The sequence below is a fragment of the Ruditapes philippinarum genome, unplaced genomic scaffold (assembly GCF_026571515.1).
Source record: "Ruditapes philippinarum isolate M1 unplaced genomic scaffold, ASM2657151v2 ctg1533_1_1_1_1, whole genome shotgun sequence".
Classification (NCBI taxonomy): Eukaryota; Metazoa; Mollusca; class Bivalvia; order Venerida; family Veneridae; genus Ruditapes; species Ruditapes philippinarum.
The window spans coordinates 23,493-38,620 of NW_026855187.1; the positions used below are offsets into that span (position 1 = coordinate 23,493).

The 15,128-nt window shown below is 33.9% G+C and overlaps 1 protein-coding gene across 1 annotated transcript in view; it reads right to left on the reverse strand.

The window, feature by feature from the left end:
- The window catches only part of LOC132742392 (vacuolar protein sorting-associated protein 8 homolog), a gene marked incomplete at its 3' end in the record, with an annotated part of 37,820 nt that overhangs the window by 22,375 nt on the left and 317 nt on the right, over positions 1 to 15,128 (reverse strand). The window contains 11 exon segments of the mRNA XM_060730781.1: positions 146 to 226; positions 2,904 to 3,083; positions 3,283 to 3,385; positions 4,194 to 4,244; positions 4,820 to 4,887; positions 6,047 to 6,133; positions 7,274 to 7,398; positions 8,367 to 8,421; positions 9,285 to 9,317; positions 9,879 to 9,969; positions 10,877 to 11,097. Of these exon segments, the coding sequence (XP_060586764.1) occupies positions 146 to 226; positions 2,904 to 3,083; positions 3,283 to 3,385; positions 4,194 to 4,244; positions 4,820 to 4,887; positions 6,047 to 6,133; positions 7,274 to 7,398; positions 8,367 to 8,421; positions 9,285 to 9,317; positions 9,879 to 9,969; positions 10,877 to 11,097 (1,095 nt within the window).

The window sequence follows — 15,128 nt, forward strand, 5'->3', positions numbered from 1 at the left end:
ATTCGAAACTGTTTCATTAAGCTTATAGCTTCCAACACAATTGAACTAAAACAAATCGTATAAACTAATGCAGCAGTTTAGAAAAAGATAATTTCATGGCACTAGATTCCATAAATTGCAATGCCCAAGGGTCTTGTACACTTACAGTGATATTAAGTAGTTTATAAGACAAGGAGATCTTTTGAAGCCCTGTGCATCTTATATCCTGGGCACTTGTACACACAACCTGTATTCAAAAAATATATAAAAATGTATGTCATTACAAATTCAATTTGCTTGTACCTTTGTTGCTGTTTTTTTTTTTTTATCTTCTTTTTCATACAACATTCATATTTCATCGGAAAATGTTGCCTTTCAATGCACATTTTATGTTCATGTAAGTTTGTGAAATCTGTTTTTAAATTGTGTATTTCTGGGATGATAAAAACATTAATTTTGCACTGGAAGAGATAAATAGCAGTTGTATAAAAATATTTCACTGTAAAAGATATCAGTTTTATTTCACCCATTACTGGCTGGAACTGAAAGTGATTAACAACATACAGCTCCAAATTAAAAAAAAACAAGATTGCATTTGTGAAAAATGCTATGCCACTGCATTAATACAACACTAAATAGTAGGAACACAATATTTTTGTTTCTATACAATTGAAGATTGCCATAATGCACAGATAACTGACTTATCTAATTGTTATTATCAGATTAGTACCTTCAGACAAGAAGAATTTTAATTTTTTGCTTTATGACATAGTGACTGAAAATCAATGACCCCCTGGTGGGGCCAATTTTGATCCAAGGGCTATAATTTGAACAATCTTGCTAGAGGTTCACTACACAATGTTTTATGCAAAATATCTAGCCTCTAGCCTTTGTCAATTACAGAAGATGATTTTTTAAAGTTTTTACTATATACATGTAAGGAAAACCTATGACCCCCAGGGCGGGGCTAATTTTGACACTAGAGACAAAATTTGAACAACTTTGGTAGCGGAACTAAAGATGATATCATATACCAAATATCAAAGCTCTAAGCCTTGTAACTTCAGACAAGAAGGTATTTTAAGCTTTTACTATATGTACATATAGTGAAAGGTATTTTAAGCTTTTACTATATGTACATATAGTAAAAATCAATGACCCCCAGGCGCAGGGCCAATTTTGACCCCAGGGCTATAATTTGAAAATCTTGGTAGAGGTTTACTACACAATGTTTCATGCAAAATATCTAACTTCCATACTTTGTCAATTTCAAGAAGATGATTTTTTAAGTTTTTACTATATACATGTAAGGAAAAATTATGGCCCCCGGGGCGGGGCTAATTTTAACGCTAGAGGTAAAATTTGAACAACTTTGATAAAGTATGTATAGATGATATACCAAATATCAAAGGTTTAAGTCTTGTACCTTCAGACAAGAAGGTATTTAAGTTTTTACTATATGTACATATAGTGAAAATCAATGACCCACTTGGCGGGGCCAATTTTGACCCCAGGGCTATAATTTGAACAATTGTCTACCCGACAATGCCTTATGCAAAATATCTATGCTCTAGGCCTTGTGGGTCTTTACAAGAAGATTTATTAAATTTATTCTTATAATTTCTTTTGGTTGCCATGGCACCCAGATTTCTGCATGGAATGAAATTCTTTGAACAACTTTGGAAGCCCTTCACCCAAGGATCAATCATGCCAAGTTTGGTTGAAATTGGACAAGTGGTTTTTCACAAGAAAGTTTTTTAAGTTCACTATATAATCTATATAACACACATACAAACACACACACACAGGTGAATCACTATATGCCACCGCATCGCAAATGCTGCGGTGGCATAAAAAACAGCACAACTCCATTTATAGAATTTTAAGTTGTACAGGTTAATATATGTAAGATATTTTCCAATTTTTACAATATTGACCTCCCTTGCCAAAAGTGGCAGCCATTTTTGGGGGTGTCAGTATTTCATATAATTTTCTTGACAAAACATGTAAAGTACAAAATATACAGCTAATTAAATTGAATTGTGAAATTCCTTTAAACATATAAAGGAAAATATTATTCAAGCATTAATATATAAAAAATCTAATCAGCTTATATAAAAATGACAGAATTGCGAGACACTTTTTGTATCTTATCTTAGGCATAAACAAGATTGCATTTGAGAAAAATGCTATGCCACCGCATTAATCCTTGTACCTTCAGACAATAAGATTTTTTGACTATAATTATGTTTATATTGAAAATCAATGACCCTCGGGGCAAAGGCAATTTTGACCCCATTGCTATAATTTAAACAATCTTGCTAGAAGTTCATTTCATAATGTTTCATGCAAAATATCTAACCTCTAGCATTTGTCAATTACTAGAAGAAATTTTTTTAAAGTTTTTACTACAAGTCATGTTTAAGTTTTTTTTCCTATATACATATAAGGAAAACCAATGACCCCCGGGGCGGGGCCGATTCTGATCCCAGGGCTATAATTTGAATAATCTTGGTAGAGGTCTACCAGACAATGCCTTATGCAAAATATCTAAGCTCTAGGCCTTTTGGTTCTTTACAAGAAGATTTTTTAAATTTATTCTAATAATTCCTTTTGGTTGCCATGGCAACCAGATTTCTGCATGGAATGAAATTCTTTCAACAACTTTGGAAGCCCTTCACCCAAGGATCAATCCTGCCAAGTTTGGTTGAAATTGGACTAGTGGTTTTTCACAAGAAGATTTTTTAAGTTCACTATATAATCTATATAACACACACACACACAAACAAACACACACACAGGTGAATCGCTATATGCCACCGCATCGCAGATGCTGCGGTGGCATAAAAATAAATTGATCTTCAAAATGGCAGCCAGGGGAGGTAATTCGTGCAATGTGAAAAACATCTATAGAAACAACCAACCTGGTGAAAATATATTGTTGATTCTCGAGCAAATGCTAGAACAGGGTCTATAACTCTGTCACTTTCCGATACTTGTATAACTACAAACTGCCATGCTAGCAAAGGAAGCGTCGATGGGTTACCTTTTAACGGATGTGTGAAAACAACCTTCAACTGTGGGGTTAAAGTGACTAACAGCACCTGAAAAATATATTCACACATGGGAATACAGTATATTTAGATCCAATGGTTTCCTCCACTTAGCTCAATAGCGAGTTATATATATATTGCCAAATTTGAAATACAAAAAGCTATAAGCATAAATTTTATAAACTACATCCTCTTTTGATAGACTTGGTGCCAGCAAAAAAAAACAAAAACAAAAGAAACAACTGTTTACCTTTGACAGGGAGGCCATGGCTAAAATAGAGACATCTTGCATTGGGTGATCTTTACTGGCCAGGCTCATGTGAAGTGGTTCTATGACGCAAACCTCTCCTCGGCTGAAACGTTAAACTAAAGTTCAAGCCCAACAAGATAATGAACTTGTATAACACCTTGAGCATGTAACAATTGTGTTGTTTTAACCATTAATCTGCCGAGTTTCTAAAATGGACTTGTCCAGCTTCCATTTCTGGAACTGTTCATTTAAAATTTAGGGGATGTCACGATAAAAATTTAAAGTTAAAAGTATGCCAGTATATAGCTATGTCAGACGGCACAGAGGGCAAATCCATTTCAATTCCAACATGTTATAGGTGATTTTGGTAAGCTATTTTGGTTTTAAAGGCACATCAGAAACCATTCTTTACAGTCAGTCCTGTTAGTGGTCTTAATAGAGGGAATTTACTGTAAAGGTAGCAAAATGTAAACTAAGTAGTATTTTTAGTTTAGTTGACTGCATAAGTTCTCAAAGTGGTTTATTCACTATTAAGACCAGTTCGCTATTAAGACCAGTTCACTATTAAGAACACCAAGTCAGTTCTGTTAGTGGTCTTAATAGAGGAAATTTACTGTACTGTACTGCAAAATCAGTCATTCATCCCACAAAAATGTAAATTATTACTTTAATCTTTTTACTTTTCTTTAAATCCTAATGCATTTTTCTCAAATTTTATTTTCTTAAAATATTTTGGCTTATTTTGAGGCATGCAGTTTTCAGCATTCTAATACATTGACCTCAAGTTTTCGATCCTTTTCCGTATTCATATAGATCGTCAACATTGAAAGTACCGAAAGATAAAGTGGTAAAATTTCAATTTGCGTACAAACAAGTATTAATTTGCGTACAAACAAGTAAAACGGCCTTACCTTCCAGAGAAGAGACATTTAGACTCGCATGTTCTCATGCCTATCAATCGTCTATAAATAGAAATAAAACAAATATTTTCTTTTGAAAAGAAGCCTCTGACACTATTAAAAAGAATTAAAAAAAAAACATAAACTTTGTCAGAAATAGGCCCTTTCTTTATCGCAACAGTGTAGAAATATGGTGACGAAAGTAAGTATAATCATATTTTGCATTAAACTCCCGACGTATTATATAGATTGTGAATATGGTATACATTTCTTTAATTATCAATCAATTATATTACTTTTCTTACGATTTAACTGTTTAAAATTATCTGATTTTTTTGGCGCTAATTTCAACGCACTTTTGACCATATCTCAGTCATTCCATCTTTCCGGAACCTGGATAACTAACCAGTAACAACCAATTTCTCTACAAGGTTCCGACCACTTATATCACATGATTCCTCAGTCAGCAATTAAGAGACAAATGGACATTAGACTCAATGTCTAAAATCACTTATTGTGGTTAAAACTTCCATCTCACCAGCAAATCATGGATTTTTTTTTTAATTGGTTATATCATATGGAACTTGAAGCTTTAAGTGTAAAAAACTTAACATACATAGTACAACCACTATACATACTTGAATTCCAGTTCAAATACAGAACCGCCACTGTCACTGCAAACTGCAAACACCAGACTGTCTGTGAACTAAAAAACAAATGAGCTACGTCACGACAAAACCAACATAATGGGTTTGCGACCAGCATGGATCCAGATCAGACTGCGCATCTGGCAGTCTGATCAGGATCCATGCTGTTCCCTATCAGTTTTTTTACTTATTATAGGGTCTGTAAGCGAACAGCATGGATCCTGATCAGACTGCGCGGATGCGCAGGCTGGTCTGGATCCATGCTGGTCGCAAATCCATTATGTTGGTTTTGTCGTGACACGGCTCTAATAAAACAACATACATTCTGTAAGTAAACTACACAGGAATCACACATACTGTCTGTGAATTACAAACAAAAGAAATATACATCTATATAGTCATACATGCCATAATGTCCAGACTGATTTCTGCGACACTTTAAAAATGTTTCTTAAATTAATATAGCAGCATGTAACCTAGTAAACCAATATTTACAACTTTCAAATATCATGATACAGTAAAGCATGCGTTATATTTTATCACTGTGGTAGCGTAAGTTTTTCAGCGTATCTGTATTTATACTGTGACAAAAAATGTTTAAAAAGGTAAAGTTTGCTGTATCATAACTTTGTTATTAATATTCCTGACAGGTTAACTTATATAATTGTATATAAACGGTTGTTTGCGATATATAAAGCTCACTTAGCAGCTCGGGTTTTATTTCCAAACAACAGTTTATATAGGGTCGTATAACCTGTCAGGAATATTTATATATAATAATTTTTAAGCTGGATTACCAAGATAATTATTATGTTCTTTTTTTTTTGTCTCTTTTAAAAGACATATTTTATCAGTGCACAATTATTCTATCCGTAACAAACTGATCTACTTAAAAACCAGTTAACAGGTGTGTTTATAATGTAAGTCAATCTTTACAAAATAAAATGTTGCAGCAGTTTAAAATTATAGCAGGATAAACATTGCAAACACTTTACTAAGATGGTTTTTTCATCGGACAAGTCATATATTAATCATCTAGTTCCATATGATTATTCGAGTCTGTGGTGAAATTTTATCTTTTGATGATATCTGATTTCAAAAACGCCCAAACTACAATGTGTGGGATAGTATTCTTAAAAAATACCAGGAAAAAGTAGTAAAAACTAAGAATGCTTGGGAATGCTACAAATATCTTTTAAGGTAAAGAAATATAATTACCTTTATATGAAGAACAGCTGTACCAGGTGGGTGGGCATCTGTGATTGTTCGAATCAGTTTTCCATTGGTGAGATCCCACATGGTTATCTGTAGGAAAAACAGAATATGTCTTATTATTTCGTACAGATACCAGATGCAGACAACCTCTGAATTGGAACATCAATACCAGTATGTTAGACAGTCTTTATAATACTGCATGTTTGTAACATCACTTTTGTTATTGGATAATTGTGCCATTTATATAAACCATATACACCAGACAGATAGTCTTTATTTGGAGTTGGTTACACTGTTCTGTTAAATCAATAATGGGTTGTTCAAGAGTGACTGATCTTTATTCATAGGTGGTCCTTAAAATGAGTGAGACTAAAAAAAGGATTGGAGCACCACACCAAATACCGTATTCCGGTACATACCGGATAAGGCGCTTGAATGATAAAATGATAAAATCTTGCCTTTTTACCCAACGGAATGAACTTTAACAGTACTAATTCATCTTTTCACACCGATTTATGTATGATAATGAATGAAAAATGTAAAAATCAGCGAAAAAAACAATATTTGTCTATTTTGTGATCATGATTTCTGCAAGTGCCTAGAGGTACTGCTCCAATCCTGTATTGAGTTAAATTCCCTTAAAATAGGTTATACAGTATAAATGCACTAGTTTATAGACTAAAGAACTTATGGGTATGATTACTGTAACAGGGGTCGACAGAGGGACATCCAGACCAGACAGGACAACAAGAGCTGTTGGTAGGACAGCAACGCTCGACTATTCTTAGTGCTTGATAGTAAAAAAAATGCTTGATACAGTTACCTCCTCCTGTTTACAGGTTGGGGTCATGATGGTGAACAAGTGTGCAAAGTTTCAAAGCCATATGTCAATGGACTTTGAAAATATTTGAGGTATTACAAAAACTTTAACATAAATTCTAAGTCGAAAAAGGGGCATAATTCTGTCAAAATGCTTGATAGACTTACCTCCTCCTGTCTACAGGTTGGGGTCATGATGGTGAACAAGTGTGCAAAGTTTCAAAGCCATATGTCAATGGACTTTGAAAATATTTGAACTATTACCAAAACTTTAACATAAGTGGTTACGCCGACGCGGACGCTGACGCCGACGCTCGGGTGACTGCAATAGCTCTACTTATTCTTATCGAATAGTTGAGCTAAAAAAAATCTCCAAATCTATTTTTAACTGCTGGGATGAAGCATGCATACCTGTCCTCTAGCGAAGCCACTCAGAAGCCGGGTACAATCCTTATTAAAGCTGAGAGAAGAAACAGCACCATACTGGGCTCCAACAGCAGTGCTTCCTAAACACCATTTTAAAACTTGTTTAGGATCTGTAAAAAATAAAAATAAATAAATTTTAAAAAATAACGACATATTTTATAATTTAATATTTTCAAACTAAAGATAAAATAACTTTAAATTTTGCCATTATTGTTGTGAATATTATTTCTTGTATCGCAAAAATAACTAGAAATGTGTTGTCATGCCACAAATGCAGCCAAAATTTCAAATGTTATACTATTTAGTTCCAAATATGCAAACATAAGCTCCATTGTTTGTTTTCTTGGATTTTAAACCACACCGGCACTGCAAAGGTCAAATGGTTATTTCTAAGCCTACTGGTTGAGACAGAACTCAGGTGCCACTTGATACAATATTTCAGATACAATATTTCAGACACAAGAACCACCAACCTACTGTAAGCTAGCTGGACAGGTTCCTCACATGAAAGACTCCAAAGTCCCTGAAATGATTTAAACCCACAGCGGTGAGAGGCAAATGATCTAAAGTTGGCCACCTTAACCACTTGGCCATGAAGACCCTATACATGTACCCCATGTCTGCATAAATCACAACTTACAATAGCTGTAGCAATGAACAGTTACAATTTTATGGAAAGACTTTAAAATATCAGAAACAGGCAATCTGATTAAAATTAGCTCTGAATAACGATCAAAGTGCAGAAACAGGTAAGTTAGTAAACATTAAACAACATCAAAAGGGAAATTCCATTATCATTTGAGCCGCATCACAACAATAGCAACATAGAGCTTTTGCGACCAGCATTGATCCAGACAAGCCTGCGCATCCGCGCAGTCTGATCAGGAGACATGCTGTTGGCTTACCAACCCTATTACAGGTAGAGAAACTGATAGTGAACAGCATGGATCCTGATCAGACTGCGCAGATGCACATGCTGGTTGCAAATACGTTATGTTGGTTTTGTCATGGCATGCTCATTTATTTGTGATTGATTTTCCTCCTTAATAATCTGAACCATAAAGAATCAAGTGCTTACCAAAGACCAAGACAAGACCATGAGATGTTCCAATAGCTATCAGATTGGATACTGCCTGAAAATTAAAATACCAAAATCACACAATTCAATTAATAAGTATATTATTAATAATATAATTATGAAGTTTTTTGGTGAGTTAAATGGCCAGTATAAACAGAGTTATACCAATGTCTAACAACTGCACCATGTCACAATTAGCAAGTATTTTTCACACTGGTAACTATTTAAATGTATGAATAATGGGCTATGTCAAAGTTTTTGAACAACAACGACAACAATGTGCCGCAAGGATCATAATACCTTGACTTTTTCTTAAAAAAAAAAAAATGGGCTAAAAATTATAATACTGCACAAGATAAGATGGACATTAAATTAAATACATATATTTGCAGCAACTATATACAAAGATAATATAAATTAATTCAAAAAACATTTTACTTGTTTACAGGTTCCTTGGTCACAAGAATTGCAGGTTTTTCTCCAGAATTTTGGGAATATGACCCATACCCATGGAATTGGGAATATAAGCGATGTTTTGTTAAAATTGGGAAAAATGCATGACTGAAATTTTGTAGTGATTAAATGAATGCAAACAATCACTGCTGTCTAGGAAGGCATTTTCAAACATTTAAGCATCATAACAGTGAATAAGCCTTAATTTCAAAGATTTTAGAATTTGTTACTCAATATTTCTATTTGGTAACTTTCAATTGGGAATTTTTTTCTGTGGATTGGGAAAATAATAAACTATTTGGGAATACGACCAAATATTAGCTATAAAATAAGCCTCCAAAAAATCGCTAAATTGTAAAACTTATTACAAACAATTTGACTCTTTAAAGTAGATTACTAATTGCTACACATCAAAATATAGAAATGTTTTTATGCTTGTAGTAAACAAAAAAGAAACTTTCATACCATTGCTGTGGGCATTCCAGCATCTACTTTATCCTGAAAATAGAACAGATTCCTTTTTTTTATCATAAGATGTCACTTGTTTTCCATGTAAGATATAAACCAATACATATTTCTTTATATAAGCTTGTTTTCAATGTGATATACAATTATTAATAAAGTTAACCAGAGGCTTGCTTTGTAACAATTTCTTGAAATCTAAAATGATATTATTGGACAACTAATGAGAGATTTATAGGTTATTTCATGGGTATCCATTAGTGGAAGTTTGGGAGTCATTTACTCTTGAGTTTGACTTCCAAAATGTAATGCTTTTCCTTCTTTACGTATACAACATGAATTCCAATGTCAGACGTTTTCAGTTTTGACTTCCAAATTGTAACCCCTGTTATTAAACATTTAACTGTACAATACAAGAATATATTTGGAGAAATACACAGCTAAGGAAACCATATTGGACCAGCCACTAGGCGAGTCTAACAAGATTTTAAAGCTGTGAACTAGTAATTGATACAGTACAATAGCTCTTCTATTTTTCGAATAGTCAAGCTAAAAATAGCACAAGAAGAGTGCTGTTTTATGCATTAGACAACTTACTGCGGCAGACTGTAACTGAGCTGCGATGCTTTTCAGTCGACTTGGCTTTAACACAGACCCGTGAATTGCCTTCTGCTTCTTAATTCTATGCCTGAAATATTTTTTTTAAAATATATTTAATGATGCATATCATAATGAGTCGAAGCAATTAACTTCATGTAAAATGATCACTGCTGTTTGACAAAAAAGTACATGACATTTTGCGTCACACCAAAAATGACAGGGACCAAAATGGAAATTTATTTGTCTGTTTATCTAGTTTTTCTGTTGATTTTGATACATTTTTGGTAATATTTTGGCAGCAGATCCACCCAACAGGCTTTCCTAAATAACTAACCAGTGAGAACCAATTTTATCACCAATGACCATTACTTATCCTACGTTATTTCCGAATCAGCGTTGAGAGACATGTTTGATTTTAAATTAAGCCTACCTGTTTTATCATGCACGCCTGGTGTAATAGCTTTGTATTGAATGTAAATGAACAAAACTAAACGAACAAAAATAAATCTATAATATAAACTTATTAACTGATAAAAATCAATCACTTTTCTGAGAAAAAATACACAGTCTGCTAATAATATAAACAATATATGTTTGAAACTTTTCTTTTACAACACTGTCTTGCAAATATTAGCAAGTACAAGAAATTCCAAAATTGTAATTGCATGAACTTGCAATTTTTATTCTGTAAAACACATTTTTTTTCAATTTGGCTGATTTATATATAAAATTAATATACCGGGGTATGCTTAGTGATTTTTCATGAATAAAAAAGACATTTCACAGAAATAAAAAAAAAAATCAATGTCAATTTACCATTACTTACATTTTTTATATAAAAAAATATGAGTTGTAAGAAAAACTACTCACACTTCTATTTATTTATTTACCTTATGTTTAAAGTAATCATGAATGGATGGAAGTGGACCCTTTGTTTTTTATGAATATTAAAAAGCATGCTGCATGACAAGACGTAAAATCAAATACATCAATACCTGTCCCTTTTGTTTGGCTTTTCTAAAATAGCCGAGCTGTCCTGGCTGGACAGAGATGAAGTGTCCTGCGACTGTGAGTCCTTGAACATCTGAATAGACGATGGAATGGAGATAGCATCATCCTCCAAAATGGAAGTCGCCTCATCTTCATTCAGAATACTCTCTAGTGTAGGAGGTGCATCTATCACAGGTAGATCGGACTGAAACTCTGAATCATCAAACTGTAAGAAGATAATTACATGTATATCACATTTAAAGCCTTTAGCAGCAGTTTTCTCCTTTTTATCAGGAAGAGGCCTTAGCCTCTTGAATTTTGGGAAGAAACACACTTTGGGAAAGTAAAACGGGGTGAAAGATTTTTGGGATATCTGCAAAATTTTGAAGAAATTTTATATTGGAAAGAGGCTTTTATAAAGTGAAAAAAAAACCTGTTGGGTGTTATATACATATTAAATGATACATGTACTATAGATGAATTGAGATCATTGACATACCCTTAAAATACAATACTGTGATCAATACAATGTTAAGACATATTGGTATCTAACAATACACTTTTATATTGTTAGGTTAATTGTTCAAACAGCACTCTTCTTTCAGAGAATTGTAACTGATTATCATTTATTACTTTTTGACATAATTCAAGCCAGAGCAATGATGAATAAATACTCATTTTGAGATTTAAAGTTTGTTCTAGTCAAGATCTAGTCACTAAAATGGTAAAACAGAATGATATAAAACAGAACTATAATATTATGGATATTAGCAAAGTAAAAACTTGAGCATTACAAACTGCATTCATATTGACTAAATGTAAGTTACTTTAGTATCACGTTTAAATAGCGTAAAACCTTGAACAACTCTGATTAGTGATTAACAAAAATGATGGACGATACATTGTACATTCTGAATCATTCCGAACACTTGAATGATTATAAGGAACACTTTCAATTCATTTGTATCTAATTAATGCTTCACAATACCTGCAATTACTCATCATTTTTGAAAGATCTGATTTATATATTAAAAAATTTATGCATATTATCAAATAAGGTTTTTCTGTGTCATACTCATGATAGGTATACCTAATTTCATTTTAATAAAATCAGATTGACATTGTCTGTTCTTCATGATTATTTTTATTATGTTAGTTTGTCTGATTTTTGTGCAGATATTATTGATTTCATCATATCATTGATCAAATTCTGGTCTTTTTTGTATCACTTTAATACAGGGAAGTCAATGACCGGGCCTGTAAAGCGGGCCTGGGCTTTGGCTTGCCCAGCTATAGACTACATGATTGTGTATACAATATATTTACAAAATCAAATAAAAAACAATTAAAGTATATATAGAATTCTATACCTATCAATGAAATTTTCAGTGTCAGTTCTAGTTAGGTGCCGCCATTTACAAATTAACACAGGGATAATAGGCTGGGTATACTGATAGGAAGTGGCTAGCCGTACGGCTAGCCAAAAGTTCTAGCCGTACGTGAGTCACGTACGACTAGCCAGGACTCACTGTATTGTCTAGCCGTACGGCACTTTTCAAAATTACCTATATGGAAGTCAAACATGCATATGTTATTTTGTGCCTCATGATTATGATTTGTTGTTTTATTTGTATGAAAGTTGAATTTTTGTGAATTAAGCACATGGATCGAATAAATAATGATCGGAGTCACGGATTTATATTTTATTGTAATATAAATCCGTGTCAGAGTGGAATAAATAAAAAGAATATTGAAAAAAAAAACGGTGAAAGGCATAAATAATTGTATAATTTTCAAATACAGTAGATAAATATCCAACATAAAAGCACAATCAATTAATTAGCCTTAATTAAAGCCTACCCAGGGACTGACAATAGAATTTTAAAATGCGTTTCACCGAACATGCAAACTTTCCTTAGTGATGGACAAACTTCTATACCGTCGGTAATTGACGCAATTATCAGAGCCCAACAACAATAATTTTCGTTTTTTTTTTGTTTTATTTTAAAGGTGTCGAAAATTAAACTTAATGAAACAAAAAAGGATTATCATCAAAATTTTGTAAACTATTTCAATTGATGTTATTTAACTGCGACCAAACGCTATTTTTTCTCAACGTGTTGAGATGACAAAGAAACATATTCGTACTTTTTTCACTGTAGCCAACAAGGCGATTAATCTCTAAAAAGTAAACATACATGTACGAAGACAATTGCTGTTTCTTGGTTAAAATCCTTGTTTAAAGTCATAAAATAACATCATTATGCATTTTATATATATATAATTTTGAAAATGCCGTACGGCTAGCCAATACAGCGTGTCCTTGCTAGTCGTACGTGACTCACGCACGGCTAGAACGGGTAGCCACTTCCATACCGATAATAGAACAAATCTCACCTTTTCGGATTAATAATAATCAGCGAGTGTTCCGAGTGAAAACCGAGGCGGTGCATGAAATACCTAATGACACCTTTGAAACAGAAAATAGAAGAAATTTTTTAACGACTACCCTGTTCAGAGGAATTGCTTAATTTCAAATTATGATTATCATAAACTACCAATTTCAAATGACAGCTGGCTAATACGGGGAAGTCAAAGACCGGGCCCGCGAAGCTGGTCCGGGCTTTGGCTTGCCCGGCTATAGACTACACGTGTATATTTAAAAGAAAATCAAATAAAAAAAAATTAAAAAATATATAGAATTCTATACCTATCAATGAAATTTTCAGTGTCAGTTCTAGTCGGGCGCCGCTATTTACAATGTAAATCAATGATAATAGGCGGGGTATTCCGATAACGGAACAAATCTCAACTTTTCGAATCAATAATAATCGTCGAGTGTTCCGAGTGAAAAAGGAAGCGACGCATGTAATACCGAATGACACCTTTAAAACGGAAAGAATGAAAGGAATTTTTCAACGACTTCCCCGTTCATAGGCTTTGCCTAATTTCATATTAATGATTTCCAACTGTGTTCGTGGCATCCCAAATTTTGTCAAAAAAAGGCATTCATGAAACAACTGACTTCCATAAAAATAACTGATCGGGGTAAGCGTCCATTTCTTATATGTTTTTCATTTATATATTACCGTCCCTCATGAAAGCTTACTTCACAAGATGTCATTATATGGTATTGACGGAAACATTAACTGGTGGCTTCGAGACTTTCTCACCAACAGAACTATGAGAGTAGTGGTAGACGGTGAAGCATCCGAACCAGTCACAGTAGACTCAGGAGTTCCGCAAGGTACTGTCCTCGGACCACTAGCCATCCTCTGCCATATAAGTGACTTACCAGACTGCGTTAAATCAACTGTCCGTCTCTTCGCCGATGACTGTCTCCTATACCGGCAAATTAAAACCAGAAAAGACCATCTCCAACTACAAACAGACCTGAAATCACTGGAAACTTGGGCATCTACTTGGGGTATGAAATTCAATGCCAAACAATGTTATGTTATGAGTATCAACAACAGATCCACTAACTTTTACCAACTAGACAATCATATCGTACAACAAGTTGATGAAAATCCATACCTTGGTGTCACTTTTACAGACAATCTAAAATTTGGAACCCACATCACGAAGATAACCAACAAAGCCAGCTCTACACTCGGATTCCTCAAGAGAAACCTTAAACACTGCCCGCTACTCTGCAGGAAAACAGCTTATTTATCCCTTGTTAGATCCACTCTTGAATACAGCTCAATTGTATGGGACCCATTCCTACAGAATGATATAGACAAGCTTGAGTCGATCCAACGGAAGGCTGCTAGATTTATTTCTTGGGATTACAAATCAAGAGATCAAGGCTGCGTTACCAGGATGTTGAAGCAACTTGAGCTATCTCCATTACAAGACAGAAGGAAAATGGCACGATTGACATTCTTCTTCAAGGTGGCTGAGGGGCTGGTGCCAGCTATGCCCACCGATACCTATCTGACCCCTATTTGTGGTAAACGCCTAATTAAACCTAAGAAACTAGACAATTACATAACTAAAAACATTGTAGAAAACCAAGCTATAAACCATCATAAGTGCTATAAACCTATTATCTCAAAAAGTGACCAATTTGAACATTCATTCTTTCCTAAGACTATTAGTGATTGGAATAACTTAGACAGTGCCGTTGTGTGCGCAGAGACAGTACAGAGCTTTAAAACAGCTCTCCAACAGTGCTACTAAATTACTTAGCTCCTCTCTCCCGCTGCGTACATACCGGAAGGTTCTGCAGTGTATACATTCAGATTCAGATAT